General features: G+C 43.3%; 1 protein-coding gene across 1 annotated transcript in view; it reads left to right on the forward strand.

Annotated features, from left to right (window-relative positions):
- Positions 1 to 403: 403 nt before the first annotated feature.
- Positions 404 to 20,383, forward strand: part of GPR39 (G protein-coupled receptor 39) — a 165,302-nt gene continuing 145,322 nt past the window's right edge. The window contains exon 1 of the mRNA XM_066611022.1: positions 404 to 1,268. Coding sequence (XP_066467119.1) covers positions 404 to 1,268 — 865 coding nt within the window. The remainder of the gene's footprint in view (positions 1,269 to 20,383) is intronic.

Raw genomic sequence — 20,383 nt, forward strand, 5'->3', positions numbered from 1 at the left:
TGACTGGCTGTAGCAGTGACAGAGGAAATTTGTGGGTTTGTCTTTCTCTCTTGGAGATCCGGAAGCATTTTAGACTGTCTGGAGAAGATCTAAGAGAAGAAATCAAGCATTACTACAAAGAAAGAAACTAACTTCCTTTCTGTTAAAACAAGGTGGGGTGCTGATTCTGTTAAGGTCGGAAAGTTGTTGTACCTGTTTTTGTGTGCCTTTGTGCATATACATGCGTGTGTTTTAACTTAGAGCTTCTGTCCTATGCCTGCTTACTGAGAAATTAGTCTCCCTGAATGCATTGGGCTTTATTTACCAGATCACATGTATGAACTGTTAGTATTGTAAGATTATTGGGATCTGATTATGTTCTTCTGACCTCTTCCCCCCTCCTTTGATTACAGTAGTTTGCCTCATGGAGGCACAAAATGATCAGCAGCTTTGTTCAGATGTAATTGATGACAGCCACATTTCTGAATTTGAAGTTGCCCCATGGGTCAAGATCACCCTTGCGCTGGTCTACATTGTCATCTTCGTGGCAGGCATCTTGGGCAACAGCATCACCATCCATACCACCAAAGTGCTTCAGAAAAAAGGCTACCTGCAGAAGGAAGTGACAGACCACATGGTGAGTCTGGCCTGCTCAGATCTGCTTGTCATCTTGCTGGGGATGCCCTTGGAATTTGTGAGTGTGATATGGAAGCCTTTCTCCACTCCGCAAGGCAACCTCGCCTGCAAGGTATACTGCTTCCTGTTTGAGGCCTGCAGCTATGCAACCGTGCTGCATGTGGCTACTCTAAGCTTCGAAAGATACATTGCCATCTGCCACCCCTTCAAATTCAAAGCCACTTCTGGACCCTGCAAAGTGAGGATTCTCATCGCCTTTGTCTGGATTACCTCTGTCTTGGTGGCCTTGCCCCTCCTCTTTTCAATGGGCACAGAGTACCCTTTAGAAATTATCGAGAACCATCGTGGGTTGGTTCCCTGCAAGTCCAAAGACCGACACTTAGTATCTGACATAAAATCAAATGTAACTATATGCACCAGCTTGTCTTCGAGATGGAGAGTTTTCCAGTCTGGCATCTTCACTGCTTTCATTGTGTATGTGCTGGTGCTGGTGTCCGTAGCCTTTATGTGCCGGAATATGATGAAAGTTCTGATGACCCACAAGCAAGGGACTCTAGCAGTGAAGGGGGACAGAGCCAGTCAAAACCAATATCTAAGGAAATCTGACAATCCTGATGGCAGGAGTTCCAGAAAACAGACCATCATCTTCCTAGGTAAAATCTTAATGGGGAGCACAGTGGGCTTGGGCTCTGTGTATATGTGTGTGACCATGTATGTGTCTGTGTGTTTAAATGGTGGAAATTGCTCCATGCAACTACAAAATATGGGGAAATGGAAGCGGCATAACTGATTTAGGAAGAAATGATGAAAAAAGCAGTCAGGTCCATATTCCTTTAGTGTTTCACCATTCCCTGTTCATTATGGAAATAATTCTCTTCAGCAAAAAAAAAAAAAAAAAAAAAAAAAAAAAAGCAGGTGGCATGCATAAATTGTATGGAACCTATGCGGTGGTGATATTAAAGGAAGCATTAGTGCCCTCAAAATGTGCATTTGAGATGAATAGCTTTCATTTCAGAGGCATTTCCCTTTCTTTATGCACAGAGTCAAGTGCCTGAGCTTTCTCATAGACTCCTACACCTCTCCTGGCTGCCACGCTTTTCCATCATCCTTTTATGAAAGCCCTTTTTTTATTGAAATGCTTCAATTTTAAATGTATATGGTCTGTTTGTATAGCATTAGAACTGTGTATGACTTAAACAGTGAATACTAAAATCTAGTTTGCTTTCACTATTCAGACTGTTGGAAAACTTTTTGTATTGTTCTGTTTTGGGACAAATAAGACTAGTCTTGCTAACTTGGACCCTGCTATATGTTCTGTAGTCAAGTAGTCATAAGAATGGGATGGGGTTCAGAAGATTGATGAATGTACTTGGATACTAAGGCTTTTCCAAAACAGTTCAGAAGATTTTGCAGATCACAGACTGATAGTCCTAATCCATTACCTCAGCATTTCCCAAACGTTGGATCGCAATCCACCTCTGGGTCATGTCCTGCTGTGCGGTAGGTTGCCACACAATGCTCAAATCTGCCCCAAAATGCCTTACGGAGTCCTTGGAGGATGCTTATGTGTCGCTCTGGCCAGCGGCCCATTCCCATGGTCTCTGCGGGCCTCAGAATTCCTCTTAGATGCAACCAGAAGCAACTTCTAGTTTGCAGAAGCTACTTCTGATTTACTTTGCTTCCATGTCTTCCTGTTAGGTCTAGGAGGCATTCTGAGGCCTGCAGAACCCCAGGAAGTAGGTCATGAGCTCATGACCAGGAAGCAGCCCCTGGATACTCCAAGTAAGGCTTTTGGAGGTCGATTTTACAAGAGCCAAGATCATACACACACACACACAATTATATCTAACTGCAAGTGAGGTTTTTCAATCCTATTATTTCTGCAGTTAGATAGAAGTGTGTGTGTGTGTGTGTGTGTGTGTAATCTTGGCTCTTGTAAAATCGAAGTTCTACCCCAAATCTATCTGTTTCAGAAACTATCCTTATTGACATGATTAGGGTTGCCAGTTTATTTGACTGGGTCTGCTCCTGTGCGTTTAACAGCACTCATAGCAGAAGTAACTTTTCTTGGCGTGAGGCTCAAGGTCAACTTCATAGTGACCCCCGCACAAGTACTTCTGTAGCATGTGGAGCTGCCACTGGGATCACATGGAGCTGCCATTTGAAAAGTCACTTGTTTCCACCTGGGTCCTGTTCAGAAATGCCATGATATATCATTCTGGCAACCTTTATTTGAGCATCCACTATTGTACAAGCCTCTGTATGTTATGCATACTTGAGGCAGCAGCCATGTGCATTATCAAAGACATACATATGGGAGTCATCACTGACCAGTAGTTATAAATCATCTGCATGCTAGGAAGGGCTTTCACTGCTGTTGTAGGCATGGAATTCTGACCAGTTTAAAAGTTGGTAACGCCGTTTCTGCTGTATGCATATTTATTTTAAGTCTACTTTGTTTTCAGCTAGCCCTTAGCAACTGTGTTATGTAGTTGATTTGGTCTTATGGGGGGAGCTGCTTTTCTTGGCCTTTTTTCTTTTTCATAGAGCTTATTAAAGGCCATCACTTGGGAATTATGTTTGATTCTGATGTCTCTTGCCACATTTTTCAGACTAAACCTAATCAAGTTGTCATCTCACCATCTTGAGAATCTTTCCAGGCTGTGATCCATGTAGCCTCTGCATCTTGTTGAGGGCTCTTAGATGTGCTTTTCATCATGTTCTGCTTGAATTGCCTCAGTTCCTCGTTTTTTTCCTGACTTACTCCATCCAATGTTAGTGCTACAATAGATGAACTAGCTAGCATATGAATGTGCAGCCATGCCCAAGTTGATTGAATACTTCTTAGAGAGCCACTGGCTATTTTGGTGAGATGATGAATGCACAGATTAACTCTTAATGCCTACATAGATTAAAAATTGTGCCTAGCTACCTGCACTTTTGCTATGATCTGTGGTCAGCGAAGCACCAACTGGTTGCTTGTCCACAGAATGAGTTTCACAATCAAGTGAATGCCAGTGCTGGCTATATCTATGCGCATGCACACAAAATTGTACCGGGGAGTCCCTGATAAGTTTTTAGCTTAGACAAGTGCTAGTAATATACTGTCTGCTTGGGAAAAGTGTACAGCCAGCAAACATGTTCAGAAGGAAAAAGAAAATTGAGGGGTGGGGAGTGGAAACTATACATAAAAATGAACAAAGGACTGGAAAACCTATAGTCAAGACACCTTTGCATAACCCTTCCTGTTTTGCTTTTAAATGTAAAATCTAGTCCTCTTGGTTGCAGAGCAAAGTCTGAAAACAGGATGGAAATTGGTGCTACACTAAGCTTGTTCAGGACAATGACAGATTAAAAAAAAAATCAGTGCCACTTCTTGTTAATATTCTTAACAATAATAATGCACCATTACAGTATTTAAGTAATTGTGTTTAGAGTATTCAAAGCTTAGCATGCATTAGATTAGTAATCCTTACTATAATACAATATTATCCCTATATCAGCGATTATCAACCAAATGGTCTACAGGTGTGCTGTGGGAGTTTATTTATTAGTAGGTCCATTGGGGTATGTGAATCCCCCATTGGCAGTGCAGGATACCTTGTCAATTGTCAAAAAACAATGGTATGCCTTGACAATTTTAGCATCTTGTCCATGTGCATGAAATAAAAAAGGTTGAAAATCTCTGCTTTATATTTAAGATGAGACGAAACATCCACCTAATGGGTTCATGACTATTGAGATTTGGTCAACAGACTTCCTAGCTCAGGCTTGCAACTTTTACACTGCACTTACTCTAGTTGGTACCTCTTTCCTGTGGGATCTTTGCACCCACCTCTGTTCTAGTACTAGAATGCTTGCCCTGAGTGGGAATTACAAACTATTCTGAAAATCTAGCATGCTTTCTTGGGTCTAACTGGCCATTACACCACCGGAACACACATTCCAGTGGAGTAACACGTTTTCTGGCTGTCGCAAACATGACAATGCTGGTAAGTGTGGTCTGGCCATTGCCAGAAGTGGAAACTGGCCAGGTCCATCAGTGATGGACTGCAGACACCCACTGCCTCAGGTAAGGCTGCTCAGGGGCAGGGAGCAGTGGGGTGGGCAGAATGAGGAAGAGATGGGGTAAGAAAGAGGGTGGATCAGATCTGCAAAGGGGGTTGGTTCAGCAGCAGCAAATGGTCCCTTGCCCTGAGGAGGACTTCCGAGGCCAAAACACCCCCTGGGACTTGGTGATCACTGCATCACTGCTTTGGGAGTTAGGTAGGATTGGATTCTTTATTATTTTGACTTGATGTTTCATTCTTTATACATTTGTTCTGATTTTTGGATAATATCTATGCGTTTGTCATATGAAAATCAGTGCCATCAGGTGCATGATTTCCTTCAGCTTTTGTACAATCTTTCTGACTGCAGAAGTACTGTGATCAAGATTGCCAATATCTGCTCACCTTTTTCTCCTGCGTCTGCTTTCCATATGGATGCTACAGTAGTTCCCATGGGAATTTAATAACCAATGCTAATCTGCTTAGTGTCTTCACAGAGCTGTAATTACGGTCACAATCCCCGATGGTGTTCCGTATTCTGGGGTTGCATTACCTTCTTGACTAGCAGGTCATACTCTTGACCCTGCCTGCAAACATACCGAGGCAACTCTCCGCATGCTTTAGTAGGATAGGGCAAAGGTGCTCTTCAATGTCCATAGTCTCTGTCCTTCAAATTTTCCATGGCATACTGAACATAGCCATTCTCTTACATCTAAAAAAAAGTAGAGTTTGCCACAACCAGAACATGTGATATTGTTTTTCTGTCAAAAGCATACAGAAGACCAGGCAGTGGCTATTTTCTGCAAAGTGACATCAGGCCCTTGAGTCTGTGGCTGGGTCCTTTTGCAATAGGACATTTATTTAAATGATTTATACCCTCCCTTTTTCCTAAGAGATCCAAGGCAGCTTACAATGAGAGAGAGAGAGAGAGAGAGAGAGAGAGAGAGGGATTGACAGCCCAATCCTATGCATGTCTACTCAGAAGTAAGTCCCATTATGGTCAATAGAGTTTATTCCCAGTGCACAGGATTGTAGCCTGAATCTGTTATTTAAAAAAATCGTTGTTAAAATACATTATATAAAAATTAAAAACAAAGAAGGCAGAAGATGTGCAATCAAAAGAAAACAGGAGTGTTAAAGAAAAAATAAGAAAACAGTAATAACAATCAAATGGATTCAGAGGAAGTCTGCTGGAATGAAAAGGTCTTTAGACATCTCTGAAAATTGGTAGGGAAGGAACAACCTGCACTTCACACAAGAGAGAATGCCATTTGGAGGGGTCCTTCACAGTTGCAAGTCCCCAGAAGCCATATGTGTGACAACAATGCAATCCACCTTTCTGGAGGGTCTCATGGAACGAGTAATGATGGTCCTTTAGGTCCTCTGAGGTCCTTTGACCTCAGAATGCTTAGGACTTTAAAGTTCATAAACAGCATTTTGAATATGGAGCATAACCACCTCCTTCCATATCAGTCTACTCATTCCTCAAGTTTCTAGGAAGAGAATGAAGAAATGCATCACTTACAGCATAACTAATCCTACCTTGGGCCTCTTCAGTATGCCATATTCTCTTATGACCTGATTCAGATATAAACAGGCTGTCAACTCAAGTTGAAGAGGTCCCCAAGGGGCACCCAGATTTTCCACCTCTTCTTGAAAGTTCCCTTCTCCTCCCGGAACATGCAAGGAGGAGGCAGTAGAGAGCAATCTGTTTTGATTGCTCTCCTGGAATGGGAATGATCAGAAAAAGATCATAGAAGCCTCCAGTCTTCCAACCCCGCCCTGATCCTCTTCCTGGTTGCTGTCAGTGAGTGAGAAGAGGATTGAAGTGCAGGCTGAAGCAGCTGAATGACCAAACAGGTCAGAGCAGACAGTGGGCAAGTGTGTGGTATGAGGCAACCTGCCAGTTTGCTAACTCCCCCAGTCTGCTGCTTGAAGCAGTCACTTCACCCAGTCTCCTGGGCGGTCTGGTCCTGGGCCTAACATGAAACCATGCTTTAGCACTTACATGAAGAAGTAGCAAGTGGGTGGGGAGTGTTATGGGCTTAAGTCTTCTCCCAGCTGCAAGGGAGTGGCAACAGGATGCAGGTATTCTGTTGCGTCCTGTGTGCCCTGAGGCATCTGGTGGGCCACTGTGAGATACAGGAAGCTGGACTAGATGGGGCTGCGGCCTGATCCTTTTATTCTCCCCTTCTCTCCTATCTCACAGAGGAAAGAAGATTTACACCTTTCACTTTAATAGCCAACTGCAGCTGCTTGCTATGTACAAAATTTCATAACTGGGGTCAGAATGATCACAGTTTGATCCTAATTTGATACCCTGGCTTGCTAAAACCGTAGCTAGTTAAACACTGCAGATTGCTGAGTTTATATGTAATATTGAACTGTGGCTTGTTCTTAAAGTGGATGTGTGTACTGTCCTTCTGTAGTGGAATATAAATGAGAGCAGAATGTGAGAACCTCTGGCTCTCTTAAGGCCAGAACTAATCCTAACGGGCCATAGCACTGGCGCTGAGATCCAGCACAGGTGCTGGGTGTCATAAACATGCTATAAAGCATGTTTACAGCACCCTCAGAGTAAGGAGCACTAGTGCCAGGCAGCACTGGGCTCAGCTCCTGAAGGATGCTGCCTGGAGGAAGGCTAGAGCTAGAGTTGTGATACAGACTTTTGGGGCGGGAGGAGGCATTCTAGGGTGAGGGACAGGGGTGGAGCCAGCCCAGGAGGGGGGTGGAACTGGTGGAGGCCTGCTCCACTGGATCCTATCCTCCATGTTGGGCTGAAAAGCCCAAAACAGGGGTTCTCTCGTCTGCACCAGCGAAATAGCCGGCACAGACATGAGAAGCCCCATTACAGGGCCTGGGACTTTCCTCAGGGGAAGGGGACAGAAGTCCCTTTCCCTTGAGAAGACCTCTGGAAGCTTCCCGGCACCCGAGGGATACAGTGGTTACCATTTTGGTGCCACTGTTCCTCTGGGCACCAGGAGGGGTAGAATTGGGCTGCCCCACTTGTTCATAGCATACTAAACCATGATTTAGCAATACACTTGAACTGGTCCGACTGTTGCTGGTTCAAAACTGTTGACATTGGCAGAAAAGTGCCAAATGAAAGCTGGTTTCTTCAGGAGGCTTTGTAGATTCCTTCAAGCCTAGGGTGACCAGTTATGGGTTCGGTGTGTTTTTCTTCAATGACTTCTGAGCTGTAGTTCACATGGTTCCTTAATATCGATCTCACTAATTAACTTGGGTTAGAAAATAAATTAACGAACAGAAGACAGAAATCATGGCCTGCAACAATGGAATAATACATTTGAAGTTGTGGCTTTCATAATTATGCTTCAGGCTGTTTTTAACCCAGGCGGGAACAACAGATACATTGTTTACAAATTGCTGAATTTAAATATGACAATGTAGCAGTCCTCTTTATATTTCACCTAAGAACAGATGGGTTAAATTAAAATAAATATTTGTTCATTCCAAACATATTTCACATTTAATGTGAAATGGAAATGACAACATAGAGCAAGATGTCTTGAAGAGACTAGCAGCAATAAAAACAATTTAGAGTCTCTTTCCTCTAGTTGTCGCAAGTGATAATTTCTATAAAGCAGAAATTAAATTCATAAATCTAGTACTCAAGAAGGGGGAGTGCAAGTAGAAAAACAAGCAGAAATGTATGGAGGTTTAGTACCATACTTTGGTGCAATGTGTTAAAAATAATGAAAATAAATTGAAGACATTTTAGAGTGGAGGAAAATATTTAATATGTGATTTTTAAAGAATCTGACATTGCATTTGAGAGCTAGAACATAAAAGTACTTCGCAACAATATATCCTTGTAAGGGGAAAAAAAAATCAAAATTGGATATTTAGAGAAAAGGCTAAATTTTCTGTCTGGAGACCAATGCTGTCTCACAGTATATGTGTCTCGTAACTTCACAAGTTCTATATGCAATTTTGCCACATTTCTTTCTCATTAAAGCATTGGTTCTTGAAAGGGGCGATAGTTCTATGGTCAAGCATGTGGTATGTATGTAGAAGGTCCTGTATTCAACCTCTGTTATCTCCTGATAGGACTTGGAAAGGTTGGAGGCACAAGAATGCTACTGCCAGTTGGTGCCCAGGTACCCCTACACACAAACACACGTGGCACTGAGTTTTGGTGAAAATTATCTCCACGTTGATCGATTATAAAGCCAGACAACAATCTGTAAATGCAGCAGGTCCTGTCTGGGGCACTCCTGCCAATCATGACCAAGTGTGGGCACTTGGAGACTATCCTGCCAAAGCCATCCTTTAGGCATAACCATCCTGGCTCTGAGCACAGGATCACCTTGTGGCTCTCCCAGCTTCATCACAGCCAACCCCTGTGAAGGGGGAGTTAAGGAAGCTGAATTCAAGCCTGAGGGTTTACCAGCCTGCATCCCCGAGCAGGACAGAGTCTGAAGACCTGACTTTTCCTTGGACTCTTGCTTGCCTAAGGGTAGCCACCAGATCCCTACTCCTCTTCCATGCCCAGAACTATACCTGACAATCATGACCTACCTGGCATTAGGCACAGGCTAGAGTAGGCAGAAAAACTCCACTCCTGCATCAATCTGGAGTAAAGCAAAAAAATTCCCACTCGGCCCCCAGCAGGTGACCAGCTAATCTCAAACTATATCAACAGGGCAGGTGTTAAGATTCTTCTCTCACTGGGTGTAGGGAGGCTGCTGCATCACCTTGCACCTCCCTGGTGCTTCAACCACCAATTGCTATCCAGCAGGGCTTGCACCTGGTGGAATTGCATGTGTGGGGTAGAACCAAGCAGGGAGTGTTCCCCACATATGCATGAGAGGTGGAAAAATATTCATTCAAGGCAGTAGCCTCAAGGTCCAGATGTATGGGGGCCACAGCAGAGGGACTAGGCCCCTCATAGCTTCCTTTTTTTTTTTTTAGATAGGCTGAGCATCCTGTATAATTTGGTCCGGAAGTGCCTTGTCTTTCTCTTCTTCTACTGTTGAATAAAAGTACTGTCTCACAAATCCCACCATCCAAGTTTCTGTGGATAAGTTTGCCAAAGAGAGCGCTGCTGTTAGCTTGGGGGGGGGGTAGGGAAGCAGGAAGTTCAAATGCTAATGGTTTAAGACAGGGGTGCTCACACCTTTTTGGCTCGAGAGCTACTTTGAAACCCAGCAAGGCCCGGAGATCTACCAGCGTTTTTTTTTTACAATGTTCACGCCATCATAACATATAACATTTATGTGTACAATGTATGTTGGTGTACCTTGAGCCCCACTGAGTATAACAGGACTTACTCCTGAGTAGACATGCCTAGGATTAGGCTGTGAGGCTGCAATCCTAGCCACACTTACCTGGGAGTAAGCCCCACTGAGTACAATGGGCCTTACTTCCGGCGTTTCCTCCCAGAGACACCTGAAGGGGGGGTCGGCACTCCGCGATCTACTCATTTTGCCTCGCGATCCACCTATTGAGCACCCCTGGTTTAAGACAAACACTGAATGAGGAAGTGAACTGTATTGTTTTTGACTTTCCTTGACATCTAGCCAAGCATGATATTCCCCAAATAACTGACTGACACAGAGCCTTGGCTTGGGAATGTCACAAAAAATGATACACGCTGATGTGTGTACATAGTATTTAGGCATACGTGCATCAGCCCTTTTCATATTTGTTTTAGTAAATATTACATACTGTCTTTGCAGACCTGCCCATTCCTTGGGTCTCTCCCAATTAATTTCACAAACATTCCCAAGGGCGCTTCTGAATTGTGCCCAAAGTGTTGTAAAATAGGTAAAAGTCTGTAATGGCTATCAATACAAGTAATGTGCCAATTACTGTCCCTCCTACCTTGATCAAGTCTCTATTTTAAAAATCTGATTTTAGCGCACATCATAGCGCAAGTCATCAAAATTTAAGAAATTCACTTCTTTTAATACACATTCACGCATACACGCACAGACATGCACAAACTGAAGTACCTGTACTTCCTACCCAGTTAATGGTCTGATATCGAAGATTTAAGAATTGTCTATCTACATGGCTAGTGCTTTTTGGTACACTATATTTGCAGTTTTACCGTCCAGCACTAATGTCAGCAGGTTACTTGGTTTACTAACACTTGAACATGCCACATAAAATTGCCCATGAGAGAAGCAGTCTTGCCTTACACTGATGTTCTAAGGATTGTTTCTCGGACTTATTTGTAGTCATTTTGAGGTGTACTCTGAGTGGGAATGGCAGTCCCCTAAACTTGCAAAAGTAGCCTGATTGGGATACATGGAATAAATACAGTTTCCCCTTCTTTATGGGGTGGGAAGGGGGAATAGCAATTCTACACAGACACAAAAGAAACATTAGCAAACAAAGTTTAAACTGCTATAGAGGTGGCTGGTACAGAAACAGCTTCAGACCTAATTTTCTTTCAGTAGGGTTACTTGAAAATAAACCAATAGGAACGTTTGGCCACGTTGATTTTTGTTTTTTGTTTAAAGTACTCTTCTGTTAATCTATAGAATGCAATAGAATTCTAGAATAGAATAGAAATAGAGTTGAATAGAATGTATCACAGAAATCTGAAATGGCTACGAAGTACTAAAAGCATCATGACAAATAATGTAGAATAGATGACAAGTCTCTAGTTCTCATGCTGGCATACATAATACTTGCAGTGTATTTCTTAATAGGGCACTGCAGATGGTGCTTTGTGCAGTGTCGTTAAATGGAAGAAAAGAGGACTGGATGGGGCATGGACTGAGAACAGTCCTGGAAAAAGCATAGAGGACAATCTGACATGTTTTAGTGAGTTAAAAATGCAATGTTGTACTTGTGGACTGTTACACTATTGATTATAACCTGGAGATAATGTGCAGGATTGCTGATAACCAGAGTGTGAATGGAAATTGTCTAACTATAGAGCAGTGTTTCTCAAAGTGTGCTCCTGGGAGCCCAGGGGCTCCACGAACACATCACAAGCGGCCACCATCTGATGCCTGCCCAGTTTGCTCCAGTACTCTGGGACTCCCTGAGACTTGTGCATATGCTGGAAGGCCTCCCCTTTTGGGAGTGTAAAGGACTCCAGAGATCAAAATGTTTTGAGAACTTCTGCTACAGGGAATGCTTTGTGCTCTTTTCTTAAAGATATTTATACGGAGCAGAGAACTGAACAGCCACTTTAGGAATGGTTTGCAAACCTGAACTATAATAATGCTGCCCTGGGTGGACTTCTTTTCATGTTCTTGCAACACAGTGAGAGGCTGAGCAAAGGGATAGAAGGGAGGGGAAATGAACAATGGCTGGATCGATAGCTACTGCCACCCAAGGAATCTGCCCCTGTTGCTGGGAGGAAGAGGAATTTACCACCAGAAAGAGCCCAAGGTACTCTGGCACTCCTTCTGGTGGTAAAGACTGGTACTCTCAACACGTGGCTCAGTCTGTCCCTCTTGCAATCTTACATCATAAGATCTAATACTCTACCAGAGACAGTGAGCAACCTCCTTTGCACCGCCTGCTCAGGAATGTGAGTGGGGAGCAGCCAGTCATACAGAGCTGCAAGCAAGTATATACAGAATATAACATAGGCTCTATACGCAGAACATACAAGGGCTTTGGTAACATTTTTCTCTCCAACGACCGCATAACTCTCTTGTTGCTCTCCAAATATTTTTGGCTTGTCACATACTCTTACAATAGTACATGTGTTCCTTGGTAGAAAAGTCTTGTTTAAAAAATAGAGCAATCAGTGTGCTGGAGTGAAATTCTTTTGGAAGAGCAACAATGTCTGAAGAAGTCAAAATGTGTTCCATGGTAACCTGTGGAGCTGTATATCTGACCTCAACAAGTGGGAAACCCTGGCCTCTGAGTGGCCTGCTTGGAGGCAGGCTGTACAGCATGGCCTTTCCCAGTTTGAAGAGACGCTTGGCCAACAGTCTGAGGCAAAGAGGCAAAGAAGGAAGGCCCATAGCCAGGGAGACAGACCAGGGACAGACTGCACTTGCTCCCAGTGTGGAAGGGATTGTCACTCCCGGATTGGCCTTTTCAGCCACACTAGACACTGTTCCAGAACTACCTTTCAGAGTGCGATACCATAGTCTTTCGAGACTGAAGGTTGCCAACACAATGAATTCCTGACATCCCTGAGTCGGAAGCAGAAGTTTTGTATTTTTCAGTGTTGTTGGGGGATAGTAAAGCTGAGACCACTACTGTGGCCCATTTCAGACTCTACAATGGTTTGTGATTGGGACCATCTGGTGAGCAGCAGAGGAGGGAATGAATCAGCGCTTGCATTTGAACATCAAGCTTTTTGCTGTCCATGAGATAAGTTGCATTACTCCTTGTCTACTGTAGGGTAGGTGGCAACAAGGAACTCTGGGACATTTTGGTCCTGGCATCTACCTGTGGAACTCTCTTCCTTTGATCATATGCCAGGCTTAATTTCAGTTGACCTTTAGAACGAAATTGGAGATAATGCTTCCCCCCCATCCTCCAGCTTTTAATATGTTGATATTGCTTCTGTTTCTGCACAATAACTTATTTGTCTTTTATATTGACATTTCTCAGTGCTTTACTCATGTTTTTTTTTAATTTGCTACCATCTTGTGAATCTTTACAATTGAAAAGTTTATAAACATTTATATAAAATAAGTTTAAAAAAAACAAAAGTAGTTTTCACATTTTACTAGACAAGAAAAAAATTCCACTAAAATGTTGTGCACCCTCGTATTTTACATCAGTGCCTGATGAGATTAGTGTTTAAAAAGAAAACAATGTTTCCTTGTGATAGCAGCCACTGAGTTGTTGCAACAGCAGTTGTGGCCTGTGTCTCAACCTTTTTACATGGAAGGAATGCAGAAATCATCCACAGCTGACTTTCCAGCTTTCAAAACTCAACATCTTTTAATGAGTTCTGTCTAGACATACATAGATAACATGAAAGTTTGCCATGCTGGAAGATTGCTGAGCAATGTTTTCTTTTGGTCTAGATTAGAAGCTCCAGAAAAATTTATCCTGATGGCAATAGGTATTGCTGAGGAAATCCCATTAACTGGTCTTCATTGTGAATGTCAGAGAAATGGACAGAAGGGCAGCAATGGCCTTAAAAACTGTGTGTCCAAAACTGACATGTGCTAGCTAGCACATTCTCAGCACAGTGTGCCACAATGCATTATTGCTTCCACAGACTGGCTAATTAGATGCTCTCTGAAAGCCATGCAATATTTTAGATGCAATACTCCCTCTCTCTCTCTCTCTCTCTCTCTCTCCCCCCCCTCCCCCCCACTAGCAGTTGATTTTCTATGTACTGGACAATTGGTATCCAGTCAAATGCAGAAAACCGTAAAGTTTTTTTCGAAACATTTTGCGGTATTGCAAGGTTAATACTGCAATCCTATAACACACTTACCTGAGAGTAGGTCCCACTGAACTTAATTGGTCTTTCTTCTGTGCAGGCATGCAGCAGACTGGGCTGCAGGAAGATCAAGAAGACTTTTGAAAGAGTTGACCAATATTTGGCAAAGGAAAAGCAAGCTAGAATACCTAGCCAAGTCTGCAGGAGTTCTACAAAACCAGGAGCCTGGGCTATTTCATAATCTAGGGCAGCAGTTCTCAAAGTGTTGGAACCCCCGACGCCCCTGTGTGCTGTGTCTGCAGTGCAAGGCTCTCAGAAGTGACTGGTGATGACATCATTGCCAGTCACTTCCGGGTTTGGAGATAGTGTGCACTGCTTCAAACAGTGGTAAGGAGGTCAGAGCGAACAGGAGGGCTTTTTCCAGCATGCAGTTTTTGTGTGCTGGAGCTCTTCCTACCACGTCAAGCCTCCAACTGTAGTTTGTCGTGGCATGGCCTGGTCTCCCTGCTGGGGCAGCATGTGGCCCACGACAGCCCTGCAAGTGCCTGGGACATTGCAATGCACCGTTTGGGAACCACCAATCAGACAGGAGAGTTATTTGTGGCAGACATCTAACTCACCTTGGAGTCTAGGTCTGATGTGTAGTATATATAGAAAACTGCTTTATTCTGAGTCAGGCCATTGATCCATCTAGCTCAGTGTTGTCTGCAATGAGTGGCAGGAGCTCTTTCCCAGCCCTATCTGAAAGATGCCAACCTTCTGTGTGCAGCAAGTTGCATCTACACTTTGGTATTTAAATTAGTTAACTCGGATGGTCGTTCAATCAATAAGTTGGTATTTGCAAAAAGAAATAGAACCCTCACCCGTTGCTGCATATTGTTTTGCCTCTCCTAAATCTGTTTTAACATTGCAATGAGCTGCTTCCAAGGCATGTTGTAGGCCTGACCTACACAATGTTGTTGGCATCCTTCAGTCTCGGAAGACGATGGTGTCACGATCTGAATGGTGGATCTGGAACCGAGTGTCCTCTCCAGTGCGCGAAGCCTGGGTAAAGTAGGTATGGAGGATAGGCTGTTACCCATGCAGCAAATCCCCCCTCTCCACGTCGCTGAAATGGTCCAATGGAAAGGCGGAGGCCAATATGGTTGGTTCCAGTGGCGTCGCAGGAGTTGCCAGAACGTGACTGTGTTCAGCCATGAACTGCTCAGGGACTCCGGCTCCAGATTTTGCCTTGAGGTTGACTCCTGAAGCCTTTTCCATAACTGGATGTAGCCACAAGGCAGTGGAGGTTTGGGATCAGAGTTTTCCTTCTCTCAGATGAGCTGCCTTCCCAGGCTGACGAGTCCCATCTACCCTACACAATATAGTGCTGTAAAATATAATTACTGACCCATGCTGGATTTTCTGTTTCTTTCCTTTTTTTTCTTTTCTATATCCAAGACAAAAAAGAAGCAAATCCCAACACTCTAGAGCCAAGCATCTAATTTTTTCACAATCAATCTAGTGTTGGCAGATTAATGTGTGGCTCAAAATAAGGGTGTCGCGCGTAGAAAGAAATAGCCTTTCAAAAGATCACTGAGGAAATATATTTTCTGAGGCACCTGGCAAATGGATTTGCAGGAGGACAGATTACTTCAAGTACTCTGCTAAAAATATGTGCTCGACATCTATGGATGACTCGAACACGGAAAACATGACAATGGTGGGACTTCTGTTACAGGAAAATTAGATGTTTCTTTGTAGACTGGAAATTGTCTGTTTGGGTGGCTGTTGTTTTTTCTCCTACTTTTACAGAAAACAAAATACAGCTTGAGGATAGAATGGAATTGAAAGAACAACTTGATTGATTTTTAGAAAAATATAGTTTGGGTTTGTGTACTTTTGTTGAATTCCTTGGGAGTTCCTTGTTACACTCCATTGAGTTTCACCTTCCACTGGAGAGAGCAAAAATGCAGATGTGAGTGAGCGGCTTGCAATTATTTTCATCCAAGTGTTCTGTGCACTAGTAATGGTGTGAAGACACATGGATGGGATACTTGAGAATAGACACTAATTCAACATGCAATTCTAGCTGAATATATGCCAATTATTCATTAAAGTTATTATTACGTAATTATAATTATTATATATATATTATAATATAATATAATTAATAATTATTACATTAAAGTTTCACATAGTTGGCCCTGCCTGTTTGTGGTGTTTTTTTTTTTACTATTATTGTAAATAAGTAAATAAATTGTAAATATTATAAATATGTAAATATTTAAATAAATGTTATTTTGTAAATATATATTGCATTTGTAAATTGTAAATAAATAAGTCAGGGAGTGGGTCTAGTTGGGGCTGCAGCATGTAGAAAGGGAAGATAGTCTTTTCTTGTGTGTTGCTGTCAAAAATCTTTTCCCCCACCCCACAAACTGCTATTTAAACTACCATGAAAGCTACTGGCCTGCTAGTTTGACTTGATATCAGCAGGGTTGTGTGAATTACGCAGCTGCACCACACGAGCAGAGAATTGTTGTTTCATCCATAATCTAACAACCTGACAACCTTGTGTATTTTTTAAAAGTAGAAAATTTTTAGCCTTCAAGGTTGGCAAAATGGATTTCAAGAATGTCGGCAATGCTTGAATTTTCAAGACTAGCTTGGGGAGCACAGTTTGTGAGTAGGTGGTGAAGACTCAGTATTCTACCCAGCACTTTTTCTCAAAGTAGGTAAATATATGCAAATCTTGTGGATTTTGCATAAGCTGCACTGCTCACAGAATCCAACTTTGCTTGGTGCAGAATTTTAACTTTTTAGCACCGCTGTGGGGTTAGCACTTCTGTTCAGGATTGAAGGAGACCATAAAAATGATTCCTCTGGATTGTGTTCCATAATCATCTGATTCAATTTCTCATTAACTTGTAAATTAATATTCTTAAATTCAAAGGCATACCCACAAGGTGATGTGACTTTGGGGATATGCTGATTTTATATCTGTTATAAAGGGATTGGGGGGAAAATTGCTACCTTTTTCTGCTGTCAACTATATAGATCAAATCTGGATCTTGTAAATATGCTTTTAGGTTACCCTAGGGAAGAACTGGAAGGACATATTGCTGCTGCTACTTCTATTTAGCTATGCTCAGTTACAACTTGAATACAAAGTATTTAACCAGAACTTAAGTGCAGTATAATCTTGTATTTTTAAAAACCTCTAGCCTAGGTCCTGCAACTGTGTTTGCTACAGATTAAGGGTGCAATCCTAAATATATGTTAGGCTGGTGCAAATCCTGGTGCAAGTCCCGGTGTAAAGCATGGGCTGGCGGAGGAACACGCACCAGCCCATGCAGGCTGCATCCAGCCTCTGTGCCAACTTGGGGAGGGAGGGTTGTGTCAGCCGAGCTCAGCCAATGCAGGGGTCTGGGGAGGGTGGCGTTCTGGGGTGGGGGGAGGGTGGGTGAAGGTGTTCCAGGGGGCGGGTGGGGAGTGGGAGGCAAGACTGGGACCCAGCAGTCATGCCAGATCCCAACCCCGTTCCTTGAGCAACGTGGAGTATCTCAAAGCTGCTCTGTTCTCCTTAGACTTGTGCCACCTCCTGAGGTGACGCAAGTCCAAAGAGATCCATTGGGGCCATAGTGGCTTACCTGGGGGGAAGGGGAAGAGTTTCCCCTTGCCCCCAGCTGAGCCACTTCTGGCCCCAATCCTGTACTGGATACATTGCAGGCCTCCTGGCCTGCCTATTCCAGTGCAAGATAGGATTGTGCTGCACGACCTTTAGCTGAATATGTCAGTGGTGAAACAACAGTAGTAATGCATTTTCTTTTGACTTTTTCTCATAAACCTTGCCTTTAGGTAACCAAAGCATTAGAAAAAAACAGAGTTGCAGCTTCCAATTACTAACAACCCAGATATCTTTCTATTAAAATGTGGAAAGTAGCAATTATTGTTTTCTCCTCAACATCAAAACCATTATCTCAGCACAAAAGATTTAATTTTGTGAGAAGTGGTATAATTGGGGCTGGAAACAATGGAATACCAGATAATGGATTTCATATTCATCAGTGAAAGCTTTAATAACTCATCTGTGAAGTTGCCATATATGGGTCCTATCTGTTGGAAGTGAGGGTGATAAGAGCAAGGGATCATGATTTTGAGAACAATAGTACTTCAGTTGTGATCCTTTCAGACTCACCTGTGGTGTTGAAAAAGAATAGCATCAGAGACATAATGGAAAGTGGAATCCTCAAGAACTGAAATGATTTTTAGGTCCAGTTTAAATCACTGCTGTTGTACTGCAATACTGCCCACAAATACCCATTTGGGGTGGAAGAGCTCTTGTGCTGCCCAACCATTATGCAAGGCAAGGACAAGTTAATGCTGGTACCTAATTGGGGAAATGCTAGCACCATGGGAAATTGGGCATGGTTTGGCTTGTTTGTTGTCACCATGCACTCTCTTCTTTACTCTCCCCTTCCCTGTGCCTCAGGTCTTTTGCACCCACCTCTATTGGAATTGCAGAAGATATTGCGAGGAGATAGGATGTGGTGTCAGCAGTGGCCCTTTGCTCTGGTGAATCTGGGGAACACGGGGTTAAGGCCTGGGCTTTCAGCAGAGAATGTGCTGCACAGCTGCAGCCACTAGAGGTAACCAAGTCAATACAGGCATAAAAGTAGCACCTGGAGAAGGCAGGAGTTTGGAGAGAGAGGAAGGAGCTTGGAGAAAAGATAACTAAACTGATGGATTAATGGACAGATGAACTGGCTGATGGACAAGTCTGACCAATGAGCTAACTGACTAATGGACTTCTGAGGATTGCTGGAACAGAGACTGCTGGAGACACTGAAGATTGGTGTGTGGCTGCCACTCCCAAGTCCTGCTGGGGACAAAGTTGTTGCTGTGGTGTCTGGAGAAGCTGTTGGCAAGAGAGGGGAGGAAGGAGGACCTCTGCAAGTTGTACATGTGAGCTACTCTGGTGGTGCAGTCCAGCAGTGCAGAACTAGGGCCATTGTTGGGGGACTGCAGAGGAGCTAATAAGCTTAAAATGGGCTTAGGTTCTCTAGGCAAGGCTTGGACTGCGAATTTGGCAAAACACCACCTGCCCACCATTGTGTAGTTTGAGACTAGTTGGTTATCTTTTGGAACATGGTAGGAATTTTTGCCATCTTCCTTATTGGCCCTAGTGGATGTGTTTATTGTCTATCCCAGACTTTTTTGGGTTAGGTTCAGGCTGTTCACATCTGGCACGTATGGTGGAGGCCAAGGGTATAGGGAATTTTGTTGTGCACTCTGAGGTACGCAGGATCAGAGGGGGGACCTGTACCAATCCCTAGATGCTATCCAGTTTAGGGAAGCTGCCTGGTAATCCAGACATGGATTGCAAAGTCAACCTCAAATGCTTTCCAGCTTGGGAGATGCGGTGCAGTTTGGCCCCTTTACCAAGTTCCCTATAGCACGCAAAGGTCACAAGAGAAAATAGGAACATTTCTTAACTGTAAGTTTCCAGCAAAAGGTTTACAAATAACTATTTCCAGCAAAGGTTTCACCAGTTCTTGACCAACAGATCAGGTTTTCTGAAAACTGAGCAGTGGGTGTCTGTTTTGTTCACTTGTGTCCATTGTCTTGCAACAGGCTTTATGTTTTCAACAGGACATTTCCAGTAAACTATATAATGAAGCTCTGCAAGTTGCATTAGGATATGGTTTTGGACCACAGAAGGCTAGGCAAGGCAGGAAGCTGCACCATTGAGCTTAGATATGGGTCAGGGGGCCCATTCCTTAACATAAGCATGTGGTTTGTAACATCGGCCTTGCTGAAAAAGGGGAAGATCCCCCAGTTCTGGAATATTTCTATCAATAGGCCTTACTTAATTTGGTTTGATTTATATTCCAAATTATAAACTTGTCTCAGGTGTTTATTGTGGGGTGTAAGAGCAAATGGGTTTTCCGTGGTTGGGCTTGTGTTGCACTGACAACCTGCAAAATGCTAGTTGCATAGGATGCAAATCCTATTGACACCACTGAAAAAAACAAATGTATTTTGTGCATAGGACTTTAACCTTATATCCTGTCAAGATCATGATCTGCAGTATTCCAACAAGATTGAAACTATCAAGAGCAGCTGTTCTCAAAGTGGTGGGTTGCAACCACGGAACCAGAAGCACAGCACTCCTTAAGTGGGCTGGCCCTGCCCTGATTGCAGCAATGGTGCTGCAGTGATTGCAGCTCCATTGCTACAAAGGACTGGCTTTTTACCTTTGGGGCAGAGCAGGCTTCTTGCAGGCCCCTTGGACATCCTCCATGACTGATTAAACAAACCATCTCCTTCCCTTCCAGCCCTTCCACTCCCTTTGAGCCCAGAGTCTCTCAAGTCTGTGCTAACAAAAGAGCTG

Source organism: Tiliqua scincoides, chromosome 1 (genome assembly GCF_035046505.1).
Source record: "Tiliqua scincoides isolate rTilSci1 chromosome 1, rTilSci1.hap2, whole genome shotgun sequence".
Taxonomy (NCBI): domain Eukaryota; kingdom Metazoa; phylum Chordata; class Lepidosauria; order Squamata; family Scincidae; genus Tiliqua; species Tiliqua scincoides.